This window comes from Columba livia, chromosome 4 (assembly GCF_036013475.1).
Source record: "Columba livia isolate bColLiv1 breed racing homer chromosome 4, bColLiv1.pat.W.v2, whole genome shotgun sequence".
Lineage (NCBI taxonomy): Eukaryota > Metazoa > Chordata > Aves > Columbiformes > Columbidae > Columba > Columba livia.
In genome coordinates this window covers 10,104,845-10,131,760 of record NC_088605.1, presented here as the reverse complement: position 1 = coordinate 10,131,760, position 26,916 = coordinate 10,104,845, and the positions used below count along the sequence as shown (strand labels likewise).

Here is a 26,916-nt window from a genome sequence, read left to right as displayed (position 1 = left end):
CATGGACAGCAATTTTTCCAACTAAATGTTTAAAAAAACCCACCATCATCAGAACTAAGAATTTCTCTCAAAGAACATACTGTTTTGCCAACTAGTTGATTAAACAAATAAGTTCAAATTAAACTCAGGAATTTAATATTCCTTCCTTTAGGATTTGACTGGAGCTGAAATTTGGATGTGGACATTTACAGCTAGTTCGCCTCTTGCACAATACAGTGACTAGAAAGCCCAGATCTGAGTACTCGAACTCTCATCCTAGACCAGATATTTGTAAAGCAGATTATTTTTACTTTTAGGAATGAAAAACTGTTTAGACTTTAACTTGTTAGTTCCAATATCTACCTATACACATATATATACATGAAATTCATACACGTATACATGCCTGTACATATGCACACACACACAGTGCAGCTACTAACCTTTTCAAAGATTCTGTAGTTTCTCACTTTTTCTGCAGATTCATCCCATACAACCAATACCTTGAAGAAGAAAAATGCAACATATTCAGTCTATGTTAATAAGCAAATTCTAAGTCAATGTATTATTGAGGAATCACTGAAGTACTGATAGGGATTGTCTCAGATTTTCTTGCTTTAAGGAAAGAGTACATCTAAATTTTTAAATACTTTATCTCTAAATCAAAAAGGGTTTTGGGAGATAGTTTCAGCAATTGCAAGTTACCTTTCCAGGCTTAGTAGATGAGTTCCTAATACAGTACAATCCGTTTTGTGGTTGTCCCCGAGGGCTACTAGCTTTAAATGTCCTAAAAAAACCAACAGTAATTACGCATGTTAGCATTTTCTGAATCAGGTAAGTAAAATGCCTAGATTCTTAACATTCTTATTACAAATCTCTGTGTTAGTTCTAATAATTCACTGTACATCACAGCTGAAAGAATTTCACTGTTCTAGCATCTGAACCAGCAACACAGCTCAGAAGATGTGGCTTTCTGTCCCATCTAGCACCCTGGCAGAACAACCTTCTCCAGATGGAACAAAACCACTTGGCAAGTAGTACACATTTTCAATTGGTACATGAGCCCTCAACTAACTCCCCTAAAAAGTAATTTCCACATTAAAGGGATTTAAATACTTTTATTATGTATTTAAACACAAATTGTACCTATAAAAATGAGCTTTGGACTACTATTCAGTGAAGGTTTTTGTAGGACTTCTAGAAAAGTATTTTAAAGTAACATTCTACCTTTCAACTTCTAAGGATTCAGAGGTATTAAGAAATATGGAAGCAGGCAGCCCAACCTGTAAAAAATACAAAGAAAAGAAATCACTGTGTAAGTCAATGACAACTAATAATGTTAAGAGACTTGTTATGCAAATAAGCTACAGCCACTAGTATCTGAAGTTATTAATGATGATTTGAACTTTATGCTGCTTCTTCCTTTTTATCCATTATTAATAACCAGAATTTATCAAGACATTTCTTAAAGCTCAAGAAAAAATTAAACTAACATAAAATTTAAAAAAATAACCCACAACCCACACAGCACTTTGTTTTCAGAAAGGTATTTTTTTTCTGAAATATGCATTTGAAACGTTCCCAAAATTATACATAATCAACAAAAAAATACTCTTTGAGAACACATCATCTGCTTGATCTTACTTTCTCATAGTCATCATCAGAATCATCATCAGGTTGGTTTGGCTTGGAGGGTAGTGCGGGTTTTTCAAATGAGAAGCTTCTAAAACTCTGTCCATCTGGTGGTGATCTCCTGGCAGAAACAGAACAGAAACTGAAGAGCATCTCCTAAGGAAAACTGATCAAATACACATAAAATGCAGAAGGGATAATAAAACTAGAACTAAAGAGCAAGTTTCAGTTTAGCCCCTGAATCACAGATTAGTTTAGGTTGGAAGGGGACCTCTAGAGATCGTTTAGTCCAAGCTTCTGCACAAACCAGGTCCAACTACACCAGGCAGCTCAGGTAGCTGTGTCCAGTCAAGTTTTGAGTATCTCCAAGGATGGGGATTCCACAGCCTCTCCACAGCAACCTGTTCTGCTGTTACACCATCCACACGGTGAAAGGTTTTTCCCCAATATCTAGCTGTAATTTCCCAGGTTGTGACTTCTGCCTGTTGCCTCTTATCTGATCACTGCTCTGCCTTCTCCATACCCACCCTGTACGTAGTTGGAGACAGCTGTGATCTCCCATTAGCTTTCCTAAAGGCTGAACGAATTCAATTCTCTCAGCCTCTTCTCACATATCACATGTTACAGCCCAAAGATCTCGGTGCTTTTCCACTGGACTCACTCCAGTGCATCGCTGTCTTTCTTGTACTGTCTTTAAGGAGGTTTTTACTTGTTCTTCAGAGCTGCTAAATGATCCAATGGACAAAAATATTTTCATCTGACTCATCACCATAACTAGTTCCACATCCCTTACTAAAACTGATGTTAATATAAAATGAAACACATTTCCTATCTCCACAGAAGCCTAAAATAGTTTTTGCAGTTCATTTAGGTTCTGACATAAAGACTCCTCATTCACTGCAATCAAAGGTCTTTAAGACAGACCTGAAAACACATGAACTACAAAATTTTGCTGTCACTTTTTTTAAAAGTTTGGTTTATCTGCTATTTCTTTCTGAACTATTTCAGAAGCTAAACTGATTGCAAAATTTTCCAATAACAAATACAGAGGCAAAAACCACAACCCTGCAAGGAAGAGACACATGGTGCAGGGAAGAGAAACAAGCGTCAATACAATATTGAGAAATATGTCGGTCAATGAGTTAACTAATAGACAAAGGAAAAATTTAATAGTGCATTGTATTTTCATACTTACTGTAACTGGGGACCTGAAGACTTCTCTGATCTAGGCTTGATTGCAGGGGGCTGGTGGCTTGGCACAGGTGGCTTTGGAAGCACTGGTGGCACAAACAGCCCAGGTTTACCATGTTCTCTTGGCATTTTGGGCTCTGCTGGTTTGTCAGTAAACTGTGACAGCTTGGGTTTACTGCTTGGTAGTGGAGGAGGAGTTCGCTGTGAAAGGTTTAAGGTTTTCAGCTTCTCGCATCCTTCTGGGGTAGGAAGAACTTGAGGTAGCGGCAGAGGCTCTGGAGGCAATGAGGCAGAATCTTTGACACACACAGGCTTTTTGAAAGGAGGCAGAGGGGGCACAGGGGGCAGCTGTTCACTTAGTCTCCGGCTTGAGGATTGAACCTTTAGGTTAGGTTCAGCTCGGCACTGTAACTGGGGTTCTCTCACGTTTAAGTCATCCTCTAGTTTGATATTGGGTAAGCTTCTCTTAGGAGGCGGTGGTGGTACTGGCACAGTAGATTTGCCAGCAAAGGAATGTGCCCTGGATTCTGAGTAGGCAGCTTTTCTGACATGAGGAACTGGCGGAGGTGGGTAGGCTGGGGGCAAGACCATATCTACAGAAAGAAAACATCAAGAAACATGACACACTGAGAAATTAGACTTTTCAAATTTATTTTCTATGTGATTTCAGATATTTTACTGGCATCTGGTCTGACATTACCCAAAACACTGGATAAGCATTTAACTTTCAGCACAATTTTCAGCACAGTTTTCCCTTTGCTATAAATAAAGAAAAAAGTCTGCATTAAAAGCATGAGCCCTCCTCCAGACTACTAACCAGATACAGGTCATTCCATGGCTGGAGGCCTGCATGAAAACATGCCCATAAAGGTATGTAACACTTTCTGTGAATTGCTGCTGCTATTACTAGGAAATTTTGTCCCTAAATACCTCTCAAGAGAAGATACTTGTGTATTACTCCAGTTTTTTTACCACCTGCAATGCTTCAGATATGACCAAGCCAAAATAATAATCTGGCATTCTATAGGAATATTGCCTTCATTGGTGGCCTTTCATGGGCTATTTTGTGAAGGGAAAGAAAGAAATCACATACCATCTTTCACTATGTCACAAGTATCTGGCTGCAAGTAAGATTCATCCTCTTCCTCCTGGTCATAATCTGCAAATAAAAATCAATGTGTCAGACTCTGATAGGTACTCCTGGAACCAAGAAAGAGTATTGAGTACTTATTGCTTTTTAATAAATTTTTTCAGTTTTTTTTTTTCCAAACTAGGTGGAAAAAAAGTTCATCCACCTCTGCGCTATTTAGAATAGGCGTTTTCCTTAAACTTCTATGTGAATTAAGAAAGTCATCACAACTAGAGAGATCAGCTACACTGCACATTAGATTTTTTCCATCTTTCAAGTGATAATTTACTTTCTGGTGACACCTTCTCATGTTATAGCCTTCCTGAGAAAAATTCCAAGTCAGTTGCAGAGACACAACTACAAGGGTGCAGTGGCAAAACCAGCTGAAAAAAAAGAATCTCCAGAACCTAACTCTAGTGCAAAAACATTGATGATGTTTCAATACGGAAGCCTAAGCAAGCCTAGTGATCCACAAAACAATTCTTTTGCCTTGCTCTGGAAATAACAAAAAAAAAAATACACCATAACAAATGTTTCCATGTTGCCTTTAAGTCAGAATAATCAAGATATGAAAAATTTCCTACTTCTAGGCAGTAATTTCTCATCGTTGACTATGATAAAAGGTTCGAGGGCAATATGCAGTATTGCCCCAGGGAAATGCATTTAAAAAACCAAAGAAAGGTAAAAGTATCTGATAAAAATATCAGTTAGCTCTTACAATTTTTCTAATTTTAACTTCTGCTAGGCCTCTTAACGTGATTCATATTGCATACAACCCTTCCCTCCCATAAACACAGAAGTACTGAACTACAATCCTACATGAAACACTGATGAGTGTTTTGCTCTGCTTTGCAGCAATCGAACCGGATTTCCTAAAAAGACTCACTCCTGCCTTTTTGTCCCAGTCAGGAAAAATAGCCAGGAATTTCCTTTCAGGAAATGAGAGTACTTGCTCCAATCAACCCTGCCTTAGAAATCTGAAAAGGAAGATCAGAAGATGCCTAGGAAAGGAACTATGTTCAACCTTGCAGCAAGGCTTTTCACGTTGGATTCTACTAACACATTTCTTGACTAGGGAAGTCAGTTGCTGAAATACGCTGTGAACACCTATCTGACAGGCTTCCTACAATGTCCTCACTTCTAATTAAGAAATAAACACAGTCAGAATTGTTTACTGTGAAACAACTACAGCAATCAACAGGTATCAAACTTTGAATAAAAGAGGATATGCTAAGAATAAGCTTTTCAGAGCCTTACTTTAAAAGTAAGTTGAAAGTCACTGAAGAACGTTTCCCTATGTGTTTCACACAGGCCCATCCAATGCCTAATGCAAGATCTTCCTGAACTGGAGGGACGATCAGTTCTGTTTCATACTAAACAGCCTATGACACATACGCAACAACACCCCACTGTGGGGGACTGCTTGTTTTGCGGAACAGCTGAATTAATGTTACAGTCTACATAGGAGGTAACTAGCTCCACAGTGTTTTACTACATTGTCTCTGCAAGTTTTCAGAACGTACTTTTAAGTGACTAGTATCCTATTATTATATGTATATTATATTACTGTCAATAATATTCAATTATCATAATAAAGACCACTTTGTGTTTCCACACTACGACTTATGGACATATGCAGACGTTTTACCCTTTTGCTAAATCTACAAACTCTCCAACATGCAATCTTAACAAAAACTTTAAATAGTGTTACTAGAGTGTCAGACACCTCCTTGAAAGATCTAAATTTCCTTAGTTACCATTTCTTCTTACTAAGGCTTTATGGCACAAAATATCTACTTCTGATTTAAAATTGCAACAATACACACATTGTAAAAACTAGAATTGATAGTTGCAAATTGCATCAGTTTGCTTAAGGTATGGGAATAATTCCTGCAGAATCCAGAATAGATGAGCAAATAAATAAATCTTATTTATCAATGTCTAAATTTGTCACCTTCATTATCTGCTGAATGATGAGAATACTTGATATCAATGGGACGTTCTACGGAGCCATAGAAACTGTCTGCATCAGAACCAGAGTCACTGCAAGAGACAAGAGACAGTACCTTCTGCATCACTGGGTTTTGGGTTGTGGAACTGTAAACGTGTCTGTTCGCAGGACTGCAGCTCTGAGAAGGAATGCCGGAAAAGCAGAAACGATCTATTCCTGTTCACCAATTAACAGCCAGGTATATTGTTGCTCTAATTTTAAAGTTTTTATTTGTTTTACACAAAGATGACATTTAAAGGTCTCTTACCAAAAATACTTTTGTCTTGGTATTCTTTAAACTATCTGTCAGGAAGGGCTTTTAGTCTTGGGCCTTACTGTACCTGTTTTTATTTAACAGTAAATCACTTGTAGGCCCAAAGACCTTAAACCAGCATTGTCTAGAGCTAGTGCAAAAAGGATAAAAAGCAAATAAAGATTAAAGGATTGATACCTGAATTCTGTTATTGTTTCTTTCTTCTCATGGTAGTGATCAATTTCCCTCCTCAGGGATAGCATCCAGTTCTCAATAAAAATAGAAATACAACATAAAACACATCCATCTTTAAACAAAGATGCACAGTATCTGTCCTCTGTAAGAACAGAGTAACTGTGCAAGGAACCTACATTGAAATAATATTTATCCATTAGTATTTATCCATTACTTTATATACACATTGAGAGGACTTATCAGCCATAATGTTTTGACTATCTAAAATGCTTTAAAAATGTATTAAAATATTAAACTTCCAGTATTCAAACTTCAAGCTGTTGTTTCTAAAGCTGGTACTTGTTCATAGCATGTTTACGAGTAAGAGATTTCACTGAACAGTTTCCGTACTTTATCAAAGGTTTAACATGCACATATTCATTCCTCAGCTAAAAATAAAACAAGTAATATGGAGAAAACCATGACATCTGGTATGCCACCTATAGCCATTCCCTAAATTACAACTTGAACTAACACTAATTTAATAGTTAAAAATTTAGACTTGACGTTCAGAGGAGCCCAAAGAACTAGGTATACAAATTTAATTGACAGCTGTGAATCCAGCTCATTTAGATTTTAGAGAAGTCCAAGATTCGCTTCCTGCTTCAAGGAAAATTATGTTGCAGAAGAAGAAGCAGCAAGTTACCTTTCTTTCATCTTCAGAAGAAGCTGAGAAAAACCACGTCCTGTGCTTCTTGCTAATGTGAACTAACTTGAAAGGAAACACATTGCTTGATGTCGTCTCCTCAGCTGCCCGCATAACCCTGAGAAACAGAACAAGCAATTCATAAAAACCTGAATCGATAAGGTTACTTCTGCTCTGCAAGTCACAGAGCTCTGACAGAACGCAGTTTTACCAGCCAGTTTTGCCTGATCAAAAATAACCCCCAAGCCCAGGAAAATGCCACCAAAACCCCCATATGTGCATTTGTTGTACTTCTCCATTAAAATGCTAGAAAGGACAATGCAAGAGCACCAATTAGAGAAAAAGCACTACTGAAACTACCAGCCAGACTTATAAAGGGATGCTTTCACCTGTTCAATAGTTTTAATGAATTGCATTAATTCACAAGCTTAACACCATGGCCAGAAGTATTTAGGGTGCCTGTGATCCTTATTTCAGAGAGGCACAGAGAGGAAATCAAACCACAAGTTGAAAATAAATAAGAACTAATACTAAGTTAACTTATTTTTTCCATTTTTCCCTTATAAACACTTTCTTGAACTTCATTGTTTTAAAGCAAGCATAACTCAACCTCTTTCACAAACTGCATTAGTTTGTTTCTTTTTATTTTTTCCCCCCTCAGAGGAGTGTCAAATGAGGAAATTCCTTATACACACTAAAATTTGGTTGTAAATGCTCACTACAAACCTTTGGAACAAATAAGGAGACTAAAATCCTAAGACTGTGAGTAATCAAAGAGTAACATTAAGATTTATTCAGCATAAGCCATAAACAAATCCGATTGAAGTTTTTACAATCATTATTGGGTCTGTCTTTCTTGTTCCCAAACTTTTAAACTCACCCATTTCCTCATGTAATACAGTATTTCCCTAAGCTGTTAATATTTATGGAAGGTGGTTCGTAAGCGTACGTAAAGAGAATATCAGAGACATCTGACATTCCGTTAAAAGAGGCTTATAAGGAAGACGGAGACAGATTTTTAGCAGGGCCTGTTGCAACAGACAAGGGGTGATGGTTTTAAACCAAAAGAGGGTGGATTCAGACTAGATGTAAGGATGAAATGTTTTACACTGAGGGTGGTGAAACCCTGTCCCAGGTTGCCCAGAGAGGTGGTGGATGAACCATCCCTGGAGACATCCCAGTCCAGGCTGGACGGGGCTCTGAGCAACCTGATCTGGTGAAGATGTCCCTGCTCATGGCAGGGGTGGCACTGGATGAGCTTTGAAGGTCCCTTCCAACCCAAATTATTCCATGATTCTATGAAAAAAAAACTATCAACAACCTGAAGCTGCCATTAAGAAGAATTTCAACTGCAAAATTATTTTTAAACTAGAGACTGCTTTTTTAAAAAAAAACCCAAATCCTACTTTTAAGCTGGAAGTTGCAGAAAACTACAATGGCAGATGCAAAAAACTACATCTGTACAGTCCAAAACAAAGCCACAAAAGGAACTGTAAGCATTTTACTAATGTAAGGCTGATAGGGATGTTAATGTGGGAAATACCTATGGTACAGCTGGGAGGGATACTAGCAATAGGCATCACTATACATCACAAATCACCAGTGAACTTTTCACATCTCCTGTCCACTCTTGACAAATAAAGACTACTGATTGAAAACTGCCCAATGAAAGTCCACAGAAGCCTCAGAGTGACTTGTTTTCACAATCTAATGTAACTATCAAGTCTAACAAATTCTTTCTTTCCAAATTATTTTTCTATAATGCTTATGTTCGTGTATAATACTAACCAAGACCTGGTCCCAGTTCCAACCAAGGTCTCTACAAGGCTGCTAGAATGTAGATACATAAAAAGCAATGAGACGGTCCCTAGCATTTACTAGTTCCGTGGTATTTTTTACATTAACGTGATTACAGAAGCTAGTGTCATGGCCAAGTTACAGCACAGTTACAGCTTATACCAATTAAATCTTGAATCTTTAATTAGCTGCAATGTTTACAACTTCATTCTCATAAAATATGCCATTGTTGTGATCAGTTAGAAAGCTCTCACATCCTAATAATAGGTCTTTCCTTATTCCTAAAGTCCTAGAACATTATGCAGTACAAGAACAACATACATATTTACAAATACAACAAAACTGCAGTGGCTAGGACCAATAAAGTCGTATTTCTCTACATTCTCTCTCATTAGTCCTTTCTTAGTATCAATCACAGTAATTTCCTAAAGTTACGTTGGACTTCTCTTAGTAGACCTTGTACATATGCTGCCCTCAGTCAGATTCTGATAGTACTGGTTAACTTGAAAGCCATTATTTTTGTCTTTGACTTAAAAAGCAAATATTAAGATCTATAATGTGTAGCAAAATGACTCAGACATTTTGCACGTGCATTCTCTCATCACTCTTGTAGTCGGTTTAATTTTGATACTAATTAGTGTTACTGAATCAGTAACTCCATAAATATTCTTTTCTGATTACTTTTTATTTTTGTGACAATCATTGAAATCATTAGAGAACAAAGATCATTTGTCTGAAAGAATCTACGTGTATCTGCATGGGCAAAGCCTGCATTAAGTCAGCAACAAGAGTAAGCCCACTGCAATTTTAACACCTTTACTGGTTAAATTACAGAAGATGAAGGCTATGTAATTGCAAAGCACAGGAAACATCATATGTACAATTTGAGGGGAATACATTTCTTGTAATCTGAGATCAGTACTTAACCCAAACAGCAGATGTAGTTGAGTTTAACCCTGTAGTAAGTAAAAGGAGCTTGGGTGTTAAATAAGTTCTTTGGCACTCACCTGTTGTAACCATTCAAAGAAAAGGCACCTTGTGGAGATGCAGATGTGCTGCTCTTGAAATAGTAAATACATCCCTCATGGATAATCACAAACCTCAATGGCCCTGAAAAGATAAAGAAAAAAGTGAGCAAAATATAAATCCAAAGGCAATACATTAACTAGAACCTCTTAACTTGGGTAGAATTATTGTTTAAGATTTTAGTAATCTTATTAATTATCATAAAGGAGCATACACTAGTTAAGTGACAATTTATTGATGATCAGCCACATGGTAAAGTTGTCCATTCACAGAGTTCCAGGACTAAGGGTAACATTTGCTTCCCTCATTTGGGAGGCAGCTGATCTGATGCTTTCAAAAGAAGCCTAAGAGACTGCAAGTCTGACCTCCATCTGTCCTCCTTTACTAGAGAAATAAGCTAATGTAAGAATGCAACCTAGAATAAAATGAGACAGGTAGCCACAAGTTACATACACATGGCCATCCTGAAACCACGACAGTATCTCACTTTCTTCTTCCACCTCAAGTACATAAAACTGCCAATAAAATGATGTTTCATTTTCTTTTTTTAAGGGGACCAATATTCCTTCCTTTATCAAAGGCAGTAATCTGTGTCCTTAACTTCGTAAGTATAGTTATAAACAGGGACAGCAAATGAATAGCATATAAATAAACCCCAAATCTTAAGTTTTCTCCATGTAAATAGATTCTGATTCCAAAAGCAATTACTGGTTTTAAGTACAGCTTAACATTGGCAGTGAGAAAATTTCCATTTCACAAGAGCAGGAGAAGATGGGGATATTTTTCCAGCACAGAATAACCAACTGGAAAAAAAGCTGAGTACTAATTTATTTTAGAAAACAATATTTGAAATTGATACCTATCATGGGAATCTGTTTCTGTCTTAAAAATCTTGTGAAGTACAAGACATTTAACGAAGTAAAAGAAAAATCAACTGCAACATTTACTACCTAAGATTTACAGTTCCAAAACAATTAATATAAATTCTTTCAATTTGAGTCTTTCATACATATATTCCAGTAAAACTGTAATCCATGACAGACAAAATAAGTGGAAGAACAGCTTCATTAAATAGTCTGCTAACATGAAATGTGTTAATGGCTCCAGAGGCAAGCAATCAAAACATTTACTTTAGTTAAAACCTCATTCAACTTACACTTCAAGATCTGCAGCTGGGTGCCTCCTTTTTTATGAAGATACCCTGATTTAGTCACTCCTCCAGGCATTGTCAAAAGGTTTTGTGCTCCAATGGCCTTCATTGGGACTGGCCAGACCTGCTCCTGCGAGGCCATCGTTCTGCAATGTAGAGTAATTAAAAACAGTTTAAAAACTAGGTTTTACTTCAAGAAACGAGTCCCAGGAAACAAAGCTTGTTTCCTTAAACAAGTTTTCCAAATAACTAACATGGTTCAGCAGTCAAGTATGTAGCACAGACGGCTGTTCATAGATTCCAGGAAGTTTGTAATGTATGGTGCAAAAAGTCCCGGTTTATTTTTATACAGCTCTCAAAAGTGATTGACAGCTGTTGAAACAATGGAAGAGTGCTTAGTAAACGTTCTTTAAGTATTTATATTTTTAAAATGCCTCAGATAACACTGAGAGACTTAATCAGGCAGATGACTAAAAAGAAAAATCAGTTTCTTCTTCTAAGTTCTATGCCACACATATTTATTCAATATAATTTTCTGTATAATAAGGGAATCAACAGTCATATTTTAGTAACTGCAGTAGTATCCAATACTACTTACTCCTTATATTTATATGTTTGACTCTGAATAAAAGCACCAGTATATAATCTCATACTGAAAGCCATATGATGTATCTCAGCATCCTGTGCAAATGAAGTTTATCTCAGATTGCTGCAGACTGCCATTTAATTTATATATCAATTATTAACGCCATGCTCTACCAAGTACCTTCACAGTGACCACTCTTTCTGCTATCATCTTAAACAGGTTACCAAGAAAATTAGTTTCTTAGTAGTTTTTTCTGTCTGATATATCATTATGAGACCTTTCTTTCTTCAAGTGGTAACAGAAGTAGTAGGGCTAGTAGTAGGGCTAGTGTAGGGCTAGAGATCTCTGCTGGTAAGAGACAAACTAATGAAGCTCCAGTTAATTAGTTTCTGATAAAGTAGTGATGGTTTAGAACTGAAAAGCTTTCAGTGAGGACTGAAATCTAACGGATCCTGTTTGCTTCTCCCTTCCTCAAAAGGGGCAGTAACAGAAGACATTAGTGCAGCTCAGTGAAGGAACCCAGGAGCCTACAGCACAACACACCTACCCCAGCACTGACTCTTCCCAGCCTAAGAAGGCAACTTGAAGTACCCATAGAGAAAAGAATAAGCAAGGGATACAGTTTTGTTGAGGTATTAATTGCAACAGTCCAGTACATATCCACTGTATGTGTCTGGAAAAACAGACACACAGGTCAATTGGTCATTCAGCAGATCAGCTTAGGATTTGGATCTAAGTGCTGGCTCTTTGCTGACGATGCCTGTGTGGAGAGAGGTGGAAATTACTCGCAATTTCTACCAAGAGAGTTTAAATTCAATTAAATTTGCTAGGCAGCCTAGAAAACTTAATCACAAATATGAGTTTTTAGTCCCTAGTATTATAAAACAGGCACAAAGCAGAGAAGATAAGATCCAAGGCTGTAGAAAGGTTCCCACCGAAGACACTGCAAAGCACCATGGGTTCCCAACTTTCCTCCAAGACCTTCCTGCCCACCAAAAGTTAAGTTACTTTTAGTTACTCTTGTTGTATTCAGCTATATCCTTCCTTCTGCTATTTCCTCCCTGTTCTTATTTTATGATTGAGATCTTTCCAAGCTGAGTTGTTCCTTCCTCCTCCTCTCCCACAATGAAACTCCTAGCAACAGCAGTGTGTTAACCAGTCCAAGAAGGGTGCTACACACACGTATTTTAAGCTTTTAAGAACTACAAAAATGCTAACAAAAGTTAACCTTCCCCACACATTTAAAAGAAAAAAATAAATCCTTTACATTATTTCTCTGCATCTTGCAGAAATGGAGAGCGTTAACCAGCTGGCTCCTGAGGTCAAACCCCACTGCAGTACTGCTAAGAGTGATTTCCTTGAAATGAGGCATGCAAAGCCAAGTCCTGGGCTAAGTTTTTCATCTAAGAACAGGCACACCAACATTCAAACACTTGAAATTAATTTATGATTAAGTTATTTCAGTCTATTTGTTGTTACATTCAGGAAGAAAAGAAAATATTAAGTAAAACTGAACCTTTTTATCCAGACAAATACACTCTGATCTCAGTTTTCTAGATCTAACATTAGTCTCAATACCATCCATGCAACAGTTTCAAATTCACCATAGGTCTTCAAATCCTGTGTGCTTTCCCTACAAAGAACAGAGCAGGAAAGTATTTGAGCACCTAGCCTTAGGTGTGAAACTGTTTCAGTGTTACGTACTTAGGTTGAAAACGTGTCAGAAGAGGCAGAGTTAAATGCCTCAGAGAGGTTATCCAAAACAACCAGTGAGCAACATTTCTAGGAAGCCAATGGCAAACACTGGGAACAAAGGTATCTCACCCTAGGTCAATACAGAAAACAGAAATAGTTGACAAGGTCATGCTGGCCTTCTCTGTGGAAACAGACTTGTTAGACTACTCTTAAAAGTATGCCTGGATGGGGCACTTTCTCCTCCACCTGAAAAACCCGAATATCAGGCAGATAGGAGGGAAAAAACAAAATAACCATGGAAGCAGAGCGGAGGAGCAAGCGGGGGAAAAACAAACAAAACAAAAATCAGTTTTACAGTTTGATGACATCAGGATTTAATTGAGGAAGGATGGCAGAGTATCAGGTTCTGCTTCCTCTATTCACAATCATTTCTCACTTTTGACTGCTCACTGTAAAACAGTCCTGAGAACAGAGACCAAACCTCAGAACTTCCCCATCCCAGCTAAGCAAATAAAAGGAGATATGGCTGAACTCCACAGAACCAAGTACACATTAAATGAGCTAAAGAGCCCACCTAATATACCAGGCTTGACAACAGATTAAGAAGCTGCTATGCCTGTTTTCTGGATCTCATTGTGGCTTATGGCACAGCCCATCACATCTGTAGGTTCCTCAAGCACTTCCATTTGCAGACACATTGCAAACACATAGGGAGGACTTCAGTATTCTGAACTGAGATGTTTGAGTTATGCTTCTAAAATCCATTTAAGTACTTTGAATGTAGTTCTAAGCAGACTTTTCTTCTCTTCTTGACAGTACAAAACAACTCCAGAAGGGCACTACATGCTATTTTGCACCAAACTGCTGGGAGAAAGCTGTCAACACAATGGAACTGCAGGATCTTTATTGCAGGGGTGGGAGGAAGGAAAAACGGATGCTCTTACAGATTTTTCTGGTCTTAGCCTCCACAATATGGTTGTCTTCAGCTCACTGAAGTGGTTCCTTCCACTTTTGATATTCCTGTTATTTTTTTTTAATCCATTAAATGAAGAACAGTTTGATAGCAAGCACTGAAGTCACTGTAGGGCCTGATAGCTCCTCGACCATTAAAACAGAAAGATATTTCCCAGTTGTTTCTCCTGCAGTTACATTCTTGCACTACAAGCCAAAGACCCCACTACACATTCTCAGCCCAGGTGCATAAGCACACTCTGTTCCATGGAGCTGACAATGGGGTTCACAGAACGGGCCCATGCTCCTTCTAACATGGGTCCTCCCTCACAAACCAGAAGGTGACAATCCTCATGCACTGTTTTGTGCAAGCTCCCAATAGTAGCCACACACTTTATTCTTCTTTCCACTCACCAAGGGACTAGATGCACATTTTTAAATTAAGTTTTCCACCAAGCCCTAAAACCCATTATAAGTGACTATTGAATCAACCTTCTCTCCCACTTAAACAGCACTGAACTGAACCCTCTGGACCAGAAGAGGATGGCAGCAGACAGTAAAAGGCTTTGCATCACTTTGTTTCTCAGATGATCCCCACAATTCTGTGCCCGTGAGGGAGACAAAAGGCCTTCGAGTGTAGCAGGAGAAATGGTGGAACAGCAGTTTATAGAATTTATTTCATCATTCTACAGTGCTTTTGGAAAGACAGAACTCTGGAGTGTGATACAGAACTTAGACAACTACTATTGTAATTACTTCATACATACAATCTGGTCTGCCAGACTAAAAACCAAACCAATCTACAGCGTATTATTAACCACAGAATCTACTGGGTTGGTAAAGACCTCAGAGATCATCGAGTCCAACCCTTGGTCCAACTCCAGTCCATTTACTAGATCATGGCACTAAGTGCCATGTCCAGCCTCAGCTTAAAGTCAACCCAAGCCTATCACATGAGTATACTTCTCTCAAACACTATCACAACAAACTGCTTATTATTTTAAAGTACCATGAAAGTCAGAATAGCATGAAAATATGTGAAATCAGACACTTCATTGTGTAACCTAGAGAATGCCAGTCTGATGTAGAAGCTTCTTCAGAATCCTAACAATACTGCTACCAAATTAAAACTCCAAATGGACAGTAGACTTCTGTTATTATGTAGTACGCAAATGTGTACAACTGTGAAGTAATTTTAACCTACCCCCTCAGTCAGTGTATATAAAATAGCTAGATTGGAGGCTAGGGCATAACTTTACAGACTAAAAGTCCCTTCACGAATGAAAATAAATTTCTGCCACATTAAAAATCTGGATTACATTACAGGAGAACACTTACTCCTTTTGGCCTTAAGAGCTACTGGAGTTCTGCCCAATTAAAAAAAAAAAATACATGCTGATTCAACTAAGGCTTACATCCTGAAGAGCCAGAAGCCTCCGTTCTTGCTTAATTTTAGCAGAACATATGGCAGATGTGATCATCTCCACATCTCACAGCATATAGGCAGAAAAACACATTACTCTCATCTCTGAAACTACAGTTGCCAAAAGTTGTATTAAAAGTTCTCACTTGTTATAATAATATTTATGGTCTATCCTGGAGCCCAGTTTGTTCGTGCTGAAAACAAATAAAAACAGCCTCTGAACTTGCAGTACAAAAATTAAATCTGATCTGAATGTGTGATAAGAATCTCTATGGCAATTATGTCTGAGGACTTTTTAAACCCCATAATATCTCATAACTTCTAGTTTTAAATTCTACTTTGAAAGTAAAACCTAGCAAAGTAAGATGTCACTTCCCTCCTGAAGATATAGCTTACATATAACATTACATTTATAACATAAAACTTAGGGAAACAAATGCATTCTTCATATGGGGCTGAGGGAGAATGAAGTTTCAGTCTCCACAAAAGGTTTAACTGGAAATAAGCAGCATTACATACAGCAAAACTGTAAAATAAAAGCTTCCCCAATGCGCTCTCAGCATTTCTGAACAAAAACTAGTTCTCCAAATCAACCACCTAAACATTTACCATCTGCTCTTAAAACGGCTTTCTGCAAAATTTTCAGGTCTCTTTTCCATTTATCAACCACACTCCAGTATTTCTGAAAAACTCTTCCATATCTCTCCTGCTTTTTTTGGTTACACATTCCATTTCTTAATACTTCTAACAGCCCGTTTCACAATAGTCTCTCAGAAGGATTAAGCACAGTACAAACACTGTGAAGTCAAATAAATCTTACAGGACAAAGGGAACAGAACTAAGCCTGACTGAGATACAGTGTTGTAAGAAAGTTTACTCAGTTTAACTTGCTCCAACTTGCTTTTCTTTTCTGCCAAATGTTTTCAACCAATGCTCTCCTCATATCTTCCCCCTTCAATTCTTCACCTTTGAATTTTCTGCGTGAGTTAAAAGTATTTTACCCCAGGTACAATGTTCTACTCTTAGTTTTAGTCTGCTCTCTACCTAAAAGAGAAAAGATGACGGAAATACAAGCCACAAATATGCACTAACCTGGTGAACGTGCCTGACCGACACATAGTTTTTCTGCTGACAGCTTCACCGAACGATTGTTTCCTTTGTGATGACAAAGCCATTAATAACTTATGACCCCTCTCGGGCATGACAGGAACATCTCTGCACTTCTCCACGTTTCGTGTGTTATAAGGTTGAAAGGGACTCCTGTAGCCGCTGTTCGCTCAACACACAGAAGGAAAAGCAGCCCTGCCCCAACTGCTCGTGCATCTGCACTGCGCTGCGGCCAAAAGGGACGCCGAGGCAATGACTTGTTTCCTTTGATACTTCCTGTTTCCCCCAGTGTTCGTGGGCAGCACTATCTTTGTCAGATTTCCCAACTTCCCAGAGAGGCTATAAATCAAACCCTGCATACCTCAAACCTCTGGCAGCTGGTGAGCCAGAAAGCAGAGGGGATTTTCCAGCGCTCACTTGCTTCCTACTCACCTTTCAATCAACTACTTTCCCTTGGGAGAAAAGTAAAGTAATAGTCTTTTCTCCTGACAGCGTACACGTGCTCTCACACGGGCAGAGGCGCAGCTCAGAAATACTGCCTGTGCTTCTGAAGAGCCTGAAGAGCCACTGCACCACAGGACTGGGACGGGTATTTAATCTCTTCTCTCCTGTAGCTGGAGCTTGTCCCTCCCCCTTCAACCCAAGAAATTAAAAACAAACATTTTGAAAGATTACGCAGCATATACAAGCTTTATAGCAAGTCTTGCCTGTACATTTGATGCTATGCAACCACAAAAAGACAAAATTCAAATCAACAATTCTAATGACAAGTATCACCAACTGATGATAAATAAATGCCATTGCTTTACACCTATTTTCATCTAGACCTCTTAAAAGGATTCAAAGTGTTTCACTGACTGTCTGGAACCAACCAACACAAATAAGACAAAAACACCTAGCAAGTTTCAGAATGATGGACAAAACCTACATCATGAATATGCCAAGTAAAGCTTACTTCACATATTTTTGGGGAAATGGACATGAATCTGTACTCCAAAATAGAAGAAAGAAGTTTCTATATAGCATCTTTGGGTTTTTTTTGTAAACTACTCCAGAGTCAAGTCTCAGAAGAACATTTCCAATACTGGCCATGGCTGGATTGGCTAGAAAAGCAATTCTCAGCTTTCACCATAGGGCAGCTGCTTACACTCCTCCCATTGCCAGGCTACATAGGAAGGGAAAGCAAACCACAAATATCACACCCCTGTTGTTAGCTAAAACGATCAACATATCAACAGAAAATCATGATGCTATTTAACAAGAAACAATACCCAGCTGCCTCAGTGGATTAACAGATTTTTCACACAGAAGAGATGTAAAGAGGACTACATCTCAGCAGATTGTGAAGGACATTGACTTGCTTGATCAGCTACAATATCACTTATCAGTTTAGACTTTAAGCATTTATAAACTGCCTTAAATCAATCTTTCCTCCCCCAGTTCTCTGCTAAGTACACTCTTCTGATTTTGCATTACCATCTTTGCAACTTTTATCTCCACCTCAGTAAAAACACTACAATCAAAAACAACAGCATTTGAGTATACATAACACTGGATAAAAACATCAGTTTCTCTTTCTCTCTTCTGCTCTGACACATCTAAGTGTTGGTTTTCCCCTCCAAACACTGCAACCATAGTACCATGCTCTTTGGACTCAGTCTCATTTTAATTATGTCTCATTTATCCAAAACATCTTCCTGAAGCACTGCTTTTCCACTCCAACCTTTCTGATGACACCCTCTCACATTCTTCACTTAAGCACTCAGGAATACAGAATTTTTCATTTCAAGTGCCAAGATCTCCTTTTGATTTTTCTGGTGATTCCCACACATTGTCAAGATGGTCACAGAGCTGGAACAGAAACCATTTCACACACGCACACACACAAGCTGGTGTTCCACTGAGGAACAAATTAAAAGAAAATAGATGTTTCACAGTCTTGGAAGAAGGAAAATTCAGCTTAACTTTCTAAATCAAACATTAATCAGAAGGGTTGTGTTTCAAAATTGCAAATAGAGTCTGAAGAAACATGAAATCGTTATGGATTTGATTAACATGTCCGTCAGGTAAGTGGAAGAGTTAAATTTATCCCTGTTCACAATGCAAAGTTCAGTTTTGCAAAGAACTCTGGTATATGGTTGTTACATCACTGACCTTCATTTGTCCCCACAAAAATCAGTGGCCAAGTGCACCAAGCCAGCCTGGGGAGAATTTCCCTCAAAAAGAGTTACTTCATTTCTTTAACATTATGAGATTTCACTCAGCCTTAATAGGAAGAACCAAAGCGTCAGAAACCAACGTTTGCATTGCAGTCCAGCAGGGCCACTGTCTGAGGAAGTCAGGTCATTGTTGGGAATGGCTCTTGCTCCCAGTCAAAAGCAATCCTACTTACTATTCGTTAATGGAGAGCAAGAGCAATAAACATACATCTGGCACTATGCTGTCCTTGGCAGTATAAATTCACAAATCTAGCTGACAGGCTGAGTTGTTTCTGCAGCAAGACAGCTTCCTCTTGCTGACCAATTCACAGGAAACTGCAAGAATGGCCTGCAAATAAAAGCAGCAGGAGAAGAGCAGAGAAACAAGCAAGGCAGCAAAATTAACATAGCAACAAAAAAAAATTAAAATAGCTTAAAAAATCACTTTCCTTCAGCTGCAGCAAGTAGTCAGCTCAGTAGTCAAGTTATACTCAGAATAATGTAAGGGTTTATACATTATATATTTCCATAAAAGCCTACAGTAGGGTATTAAAGAAGGCCACATTCTGCTAAAGTTTTACGGCCTTGGATGTTCTTGTATCAAGAGTAGATTATTATGAGTTTTATTATTTTAATAATTCTACCAAACTAGTTTAGTTCCAATTTTCTAGATCACAGTAGAAACACATCCACTACACAGAGAGATGATGTGTATTACACAGGTGGCAGACACAACTGCAGACTGTAAACGACCAAGTGTAAATTACTCGCCTGAATCCTTCATCTGCCAGGTAAGGCAGTCCTGTGAAAACATGAACAACAGAATCATTTCTGCTGGGTGACCTGCAGAATAATAATGCTAATTAAAAATATATATATCTATCAGCAAAAAATTGAGAGAAATGAGGCCAGAACTTCCAAAAATCCTCTTTCAATGCCAAAAGAATTCCTATTCTTTAAACTTCAACTATCATTGCCTCATTCAGCTTACTTAGGAAGAGCTGAAGAAGCCTTAGTAACATATTTACTTACTTACATATGTATTTTTAAAAGTAGCTTATCAATTTTTAAAACAAAATTGGAACTTTTCTCAGTTGTTTCACCAAACAGTTTGGTACAAGTCCTAGAAGATTATCTATTGCCTTTGATTTTGGGATATAGTTAATGTCATAGATTGCTCAAACATTTGTAGACCAAAGTGCAGCCACAAAGTATTTGTAGCACACGCATAGCTTGTAAAAAACAAATTAGGCTGTGCAGCTGGAAGAGAACTTTCTGCAAACTCTCAATAAAAGAACATTATAATCCAAGCGATTCTCTTACATCAGCTAGCCTTGAAAAATATCCTAAGACTTCATAGTGATGTAAATAAGGATTGAATTAAAATCAATACAGCTATCCTAGCATAATTTTCTATGTTAGTAATTTTATTATGAGTAGCTTTTCAAGTTAAATTTAAGGGATTTCTACTGAATCAAAAGGCCCCTCAAAACGGTATCAGAGCTTTCACCCAGCGAGTCAAGTGGGTGTCAAGTCTCTACCAGTCAGACCATATCAGTAACACTCAGTGTAAGTAACACTTAAGGTAGAAGGCAAGTTCTTAAACATTTTTGCTGCTTATAATGTTTCTTCAAAATAGATTCAAAGACAGATTACCATGGCAAGACTCCCATTCTCATTTACTGTACAAACCAGATGGAAAGGTTCTTTGTTCGTTTTAGCTGTTACCTATACACAAGGTCCTTGTAAAACAGACTGTAAATGCAGCTATGGTTATGATTGACTGGTATCTTTCATCAGTGCTTGTAGAACAATGTGAACTTGACCATAGTTGAAAAAAGTCACGTAACTGAGCAGAAGTACAAATATGATTGCCAAAGTCTGTAAAGGGAGTTTCCCCAAATACACATAGAAACTTACAGTGGGAGTTTCCACAAATTATTTATTTCCTTGGCAGAAGTTCTCAATTCTAAGATATCACAGTTAAAACAATTTCACTGCTAGGCTGGTTTGTGATGAACTGCATACAATTCTATTACTAATTTACTCATAATTTATCACTTAGGAAGCACTGTTGGACTACAGAATAATTTCTGCTTACATATCAACACATCTTTTAGAATTTAAGACAGAAGACTATTGAACTTCAGTAAAAGCAACACCTAAATAAAGGCTTTTAGAAATTTACAAAATTCTAAAGGGAGGCAAATAGCCATTACTGATTATAAAGTGTATCTGATAGGCACATTTAACCAGCAGATGTCTTGCCCTATAGAGTTAAGTCTGTTGTTTTCTGCTTTCTTAGACTTTTTCTTAAATCAATTTAAAGAACATCAAGAGTCCAAGGGGATGGTGTTCACCATTTTCTACCATTTCCAATACCAAAGCATTTTGACAAGACATACAACATCCCTCAGTTCATTGTATACTGCGCTTGCACAAGACTAACAAAATTTAGTTCCAAGACTACTATTGCCAGCTAAAGAGAATATTTCATGCGAGCGTATACACAAGTAAACAGAAAAATTACTGAATAAAAGCAATGTTAAAACATTCCTGCAGCATGATATTAAAAACAACAAAACCACATAAAACCTATAGAGAAAGTCCTTTTGAATATCTGTCAGCAAAAAACTGCAATGAGGAAATTTATAAACTCTATCACTGACCTCAATAACAAGCTACTAATTGAATACCAAAGAAATACAGCAAGCCCTGGTTTAGAAGAAGCATTTATTCATGTCACCTGTGAGCCCTTTAAGTTTGCATGTCCCTCTTCTGGTGAGCTGCAGTAACACTATATTTAAGAAAATACACCTCTGCAGGCAACTGGCTGCTGCCAGCACCAAAGAGGAAGCTCAACTTCTGTCAGACCCTGGGAAAACAAAACGAGACAAACATTTCCTATTTTTATTTCGCTTTTAAAGAAACTATGTGATACAATGCTAAGACAAAGTGTAACCACAAAGACTCATTCTATACTTTACTGCTGTATAACGATAGATGGTAGTGGTTTCTAAGTAGTAATGCAGTGAAGCATCTGAGAGTTTAGTCTTATACTTGGAAACTCTGACTAGGAACCAGAATCTCAAAATAAGCTAATAAACACGTAAAGTGTGATTCATAGAATTAGAAGGCCCAACTGGGCTGTATTGCTAATGGACAGTCCCCACCTCCAACAGCTTTGAAGCTCTTCATGCTCAAATGCTCATGCAAGCAAGTAGGTGTTCCAAGGTCTCTTTATTCCAATTCCGATGATTGTTCCCTTTTAAAACACAATACGAACTTCTCTAAAGGATGGTGTAAGGCATAAGTATTTGTCACTCCTCCCTCCAGCCACGCAAAACACTAAATCAAAGGACTGAAACAGGCAGGAGGATGGATTACAATAACCAGGGTTTAACGCTATTGTATGTTTCACCACTTAGGTAAATACTGCTCTGTTTTTCCCTCCCCACATGCACGGGGAAGAAGAATCTCCACAAGCTCATGCTTACTTTCTACAAAAGCTGTATTGAATTATAACTACCAGATCACATGCAGTTGGAATTTTAGGTCAAGATTTTAAAATTAAAACACATGTACACTGCAAGGTTGCGCCAGAAAGACAGCAATAAACAAACAATATTAATTTGGATGATGTGAGAAGGAACAGTCATTCCATATAACTTAAAATATCCCTAAAAATATATAATCATATGCACTGGGCTTCTGCTACAAGACAATTTGGACAATGCCATTTTATATTACCGTTTCTTTTACGGAAATCACTACTTGCCTCAGAAGTATGACCAACAGAAAAAAATGTATTCCCCTTAAATCTTGTTTAAATGAACTCCAATGGCAAGGATTAGCCTGACATTGACCTACAGCTCCAAAGCTGTAGAGCTGCATTCAGAAGTGAGTTCACACAGGTCTATTTTCAAGTACAGAAGACATTCACGCACAATACTTCACAAGACACGAACAACAGCATTCTTACTTTACAACACAGATCAGTTTGCCTAATCAAATATACTACTGGCATTGTGCCAAAGTTTGCAGAGAGGTTTCACGATAGGTTAAAAATTTTGTGTCGTATTACAGAAGCAACGAACATCTGATAGTAAGATATGTTAAAGGAAAAGAACCAATATACAAGTTCTAGATTCTTAATTTCCACCTGGTGTTGATGTCCTTTGACTCTTCAAATCTGCTCCTTTTCTGACCTGTCTTGAAAGTGAAGTGTGAACTCTTACTTCACAAGGGTTAACTCATTCACACTGGGAAAGAGGCTTGGGAAAACTGAAGGTTATGGGAATGGATGTAGTGGTACTGCACATGTAAATCAAAACCCTTCCTAGAGTGATGATGATTAATATTTCAGAGGAAGAAGAAAAAGAAAACACAATCCAAGAGAAAAATGCTATAATGCATCTAGCTTAGTGATTGAGAAACTGTGACTGCAGAAATCCATCTCAGATTCAAAGATCTCAGTCTCTGGCATTTCACAACGACATCAGTGAGCCCCTGAGCTGCACGTTCTTAGGCTGGAAGAATATTCTGTGTCTTTGTCCAGTTCTCACACTCTTCTGCAAACACTTATCAGATCTGACTCTTACAGCTATTCCTATTGTCCCATCAAGTGATCAAAAAACAAAGTGTGTAAACTGGAATGCTCACTTTGAAAGACATTTCCATTTCCTTCCCACCAACTTTTCTTTTTTAAATTAAGACATAAGTACTTGTATCCAAGCCAAAGTTTGAATCTAGCAGAAGCCTGGGTTTGTTTTTTTACATACACTCCATGGTCCAGTTAGATTATTTGCCTCCCCGTGCCTTTTAATTTGCATCACATTAACCTATCCTATTGTAGAGAACTTGTTTCTTTCCAAAACCTTTCTTAAACACCTAATAGCATTGCCTATTCTTTCCGTTCTTACGGCCACATCAAAGCTGGTCCAAAGAACATTTGGCTGACTCCTGGTCTCATTGACTTTTCACCTCCAAAACTTAGTTTTATTTATTACACACAATAAACATATATATACAGTTCTTAAAGAAATGCTGTATGTTACAAACTTAAGCAACTCTTCTAATCCTCTTAGCATGATGAGTTACAAAGAATACATGGCCTTCGCGTGGCCAAACTCCTTACAGAGATGAACTGGTCAGGACAGAAAGCCACTCTTCTTTATGACCTCCAAAAGCAGATGGTTTATGTACTGCCTGGAACTAAGAGCCATTATGTGCAAGGCGTCCATATAGCATTCTTTTACTTCCAGGTTTTGGCAGTCCACAGAATTCATATGGAGCGTGTAACGTTTGCAGGAGAAGCTTTTACAATATTTACAGATTATCTTCCTGCTATACACATCCTAGATATTCTTAAGGCACTCTAAATACGAGTCACTTGCTGTGCACAATGAAGAGCTGAAGCTGGATTTCACTTCCACAAAGGAAATTCAGGGATTTAGGTCAATAGGATTAGTCCTGTTTCAACCTAAGTAATCAAAAGTGACATCTTCATAAAGTAAACACAACAATAGCTCACCCAGAACCAAGAAAATGACAGATCATACGTATCACAGATGCATTGATTCAGCTGTGTGTGTTACTGGCACCACAGAATAAGAGGTCGATAGAAGCTGGACTTTAAGGAAGAAAGTGCTTTTTCTGCACACTTTTAAAATATTTAATGGTATTTGTGACATTTTATACAGCATTTGAAAGCATACAGACTGATACACTTAACATCCTCTAAAAAACTGTACTTATTAGCTGTCTCAAAGCATCGACATCCATTAACAACACGTTTATATCTACAACCATAAAAAGAACTCTCAGCTTCAGAGATGTGCCAGAAAGTGTTACAGGTACATTACACTCTGTCCAAAATGCTGCCCCTTCTTCCAGAAAATATCAGACAATCTTTCATGCATTCTAGTCACATGTTGTTAACTGGTAAGCCACTATTTTGATGAAAGACATTTCCTGGCTTATAATGGAGTTCATTTTCAATTTCTGTCAAGTACATTTCCAGCAGATCAGAACCTCACACTCCCGGTGCTTCAAACTAAAATTCTCCTGTTACATACTTGAAAAAAAATTGTCTACAAAATTTTATAATATATTTCTCAATTTAGCATCATCACAGGTTAGCAAAGATTTTGATATAATCACAAAAGCACATACAGTTTCTATGACAAACCAACAGAGATACACCAAAGAATTGCTTTGAAAGAAAATTACAAGAAGCAATTTGGTTAATCACCTTGTCTTCTCATACCAGAGAAACAAAAGTACCATTATGATTACCACAGACATATCCTGAAAAATAGCTTGTTTAAAATAAAACTGCAGACACTTTCCATCTCCTGTTATTCATGTTATATTCCACCTATAGCTGTGCATGTTTATATACATATACACACTATATATGTAGCATAACATGTGGGTATGTATGAGTAAAATCTATTATTTAGAAAGAACCACTTTGAACAAAAAGTACCATAATACTACAGTTTTGATTAACAAAGCTAGTCTTGCATTTATGGCTATTTTGTTTTGCTTGGAAGAACCACGAACAGATGGCGGCTGGTTTATTCCAGCTATAACATGGTGCCAAATTTTTCTAACTGTACAAACAAATACATCCATTTTTATTTGCATTTAAGCAAGAATAAGTATTAAGATATCAGAGAAGCTGTTGTTCCTCTTCCAAAGATCTGTTGTGCGGATTCTCTCCACAAGAAAAAAGAAAAGTAGCAAGAGCATTAACTTACAGATTCGATAATTATCAGTTGACCTATTTTAAAAATAGAGTAAGTCAAAGTCAAGAAGTAATAAGACTCATCTACCTTTTAAGTCCAGATAAGACATTTATAATAGTTGCTAGTAAAAACTTGTCTTGTTTTTTGAAATTGAGCAACTGGAAAGTAAGAACAGAGTCGTTGTTCTTCACTTCCATTGTTCCAGTGCCACTTCCTCTCCTGTGCAGTCTACCAAAGAACCAGCAGCTGGCATGGCACAATTAAAAATAACGAGTGCAAGGACTGCAACAGTTATAGGTTAACTGAATGTGAAAAAATAAGCTTTAAGCCAGAAAGTGTAGAGAGAATAACAGAAAGCATTAAGACTAAAGTATACTAAATTGATCTTGAAAGAGTTCTTGCTATGTACTGTACACCTTGAAACCTTAAAGCTCAAATTCTTTGCTTGTTTGGAATGCTATACAGTTTTTCTTTATCATTTTTCATTCCACTTTGTTGGAGATGTAACTGTCTAGTTAATTATAAGAAAACTATTCTCCAAGATTCACCACCCTTATTGATATTTTGGTTGTTCTACAGAACACCATTCTCAATCCTTCTCAATCTAGTACAAGCTCCTTCTTCTTTTTCTAGGTGATGTTGCTGAAATATGCAACACAAAGCCATCAGACCATAGGACGCTAGGGTTAAGTAGTGTATAATGATACAGTTTATCTTCTTAGCACAGCAACACATTGGGTTTATATTTGCTTTTATCTGGACTCATGCCTTAGTATCATGAATATCACATTCATATTTGGTCTTTACCCGTGAGCTGCTCAAAAACCTTAAAGCCAAAAAATAGGAAAGTAAAATAAAGGAAAGTAAGACTGGTCAACACCACTACTACAACTAATAAAGACTGTGTGTAAGACAGAGTTTTTCATGACTGTTCTTTCATAAGAATGTAAGAATGACACTTCACAACTGCCAATTCATGCATCAGGTGCTTTTTTTCCCACATACCTTCTCAATGAACACAGACCAGCAAGCATATTTAGAGAAAAATCCTACTAGACCATGCACTGGTCATTGTCTCCTTAGGGCTACAAAAATGACAGGGAATGAGTAACACATGGTGGTCAAATTACTCAGTGTGTTGATCAGAATGGTAGAAATGGCATAGGCCTAGAAGCAA

The 26,916-nt window shown here is 37.6% G+C and overlaps 1 protein-coding gene across 7 annotated transcripts in view; it reads right to left on the bottom strand.

The window, feature by feature from the left end:
- The window catches only part of SH3BP2 (SH3 domain binding protein 2), a 40,733-nt gene that overhangs the window by 2,397 nt on the left and 11,420 nt on the right, over positions 1-26,916 (bottom strand). For 3 of the 7 annotated variants that reach the window (XM_065060430.1, XM_065060431.1, XM_021288653.2), the window contains 11 exons: positions 11,034-11,173; positions 9,859-9,961; positions 7,055-7,172; positions 6,373-6,443; positions 5,886-5,974; positions 3,896-3,961; positions 2,807-3,395; positions 1,624-1,732; positions 1,207-1,262; positions 685-766; positions 423-482 (listed from right to left, as the gene is read on the bottom strand). In XM_065060430.1, the coding sequence (XP_064916502.1) occupies positions 423-482; positions 685-766; positions 1,207-1,262; positions 1,624-1,732; positions 2,807-3,395; positions 3,896-3,961; positions 5,886-5,974; positions 6,373-6,443; positions 7,055-7,172; positions 9,859-9,961; positions 11,034-11,169 (1,479 nt within the window). In that variant the 5' untranslated portion in view covers positions 11,170-11,173. Of the gene's footprint in view, positions 1-422; positions 483-684; positions 767-1,206; positions 1,263-1,623; positions 1,733-2,806; positions 3,396-3,895; positions 3,962-5,885; positions 5,975-6,372; positions 6,444-7,054; positions 7,173-9,858; positions 9,962-11,033; positions 11,174-16,774; positions 17,094-17,221; positions 17,336-26,916 lie in introns of those variants that run through there. The other 4 variants (XM_021288647.2, XM_005498458.3, XM_005498457.3 and 1 more) reach the window with 4 other exon arrangements.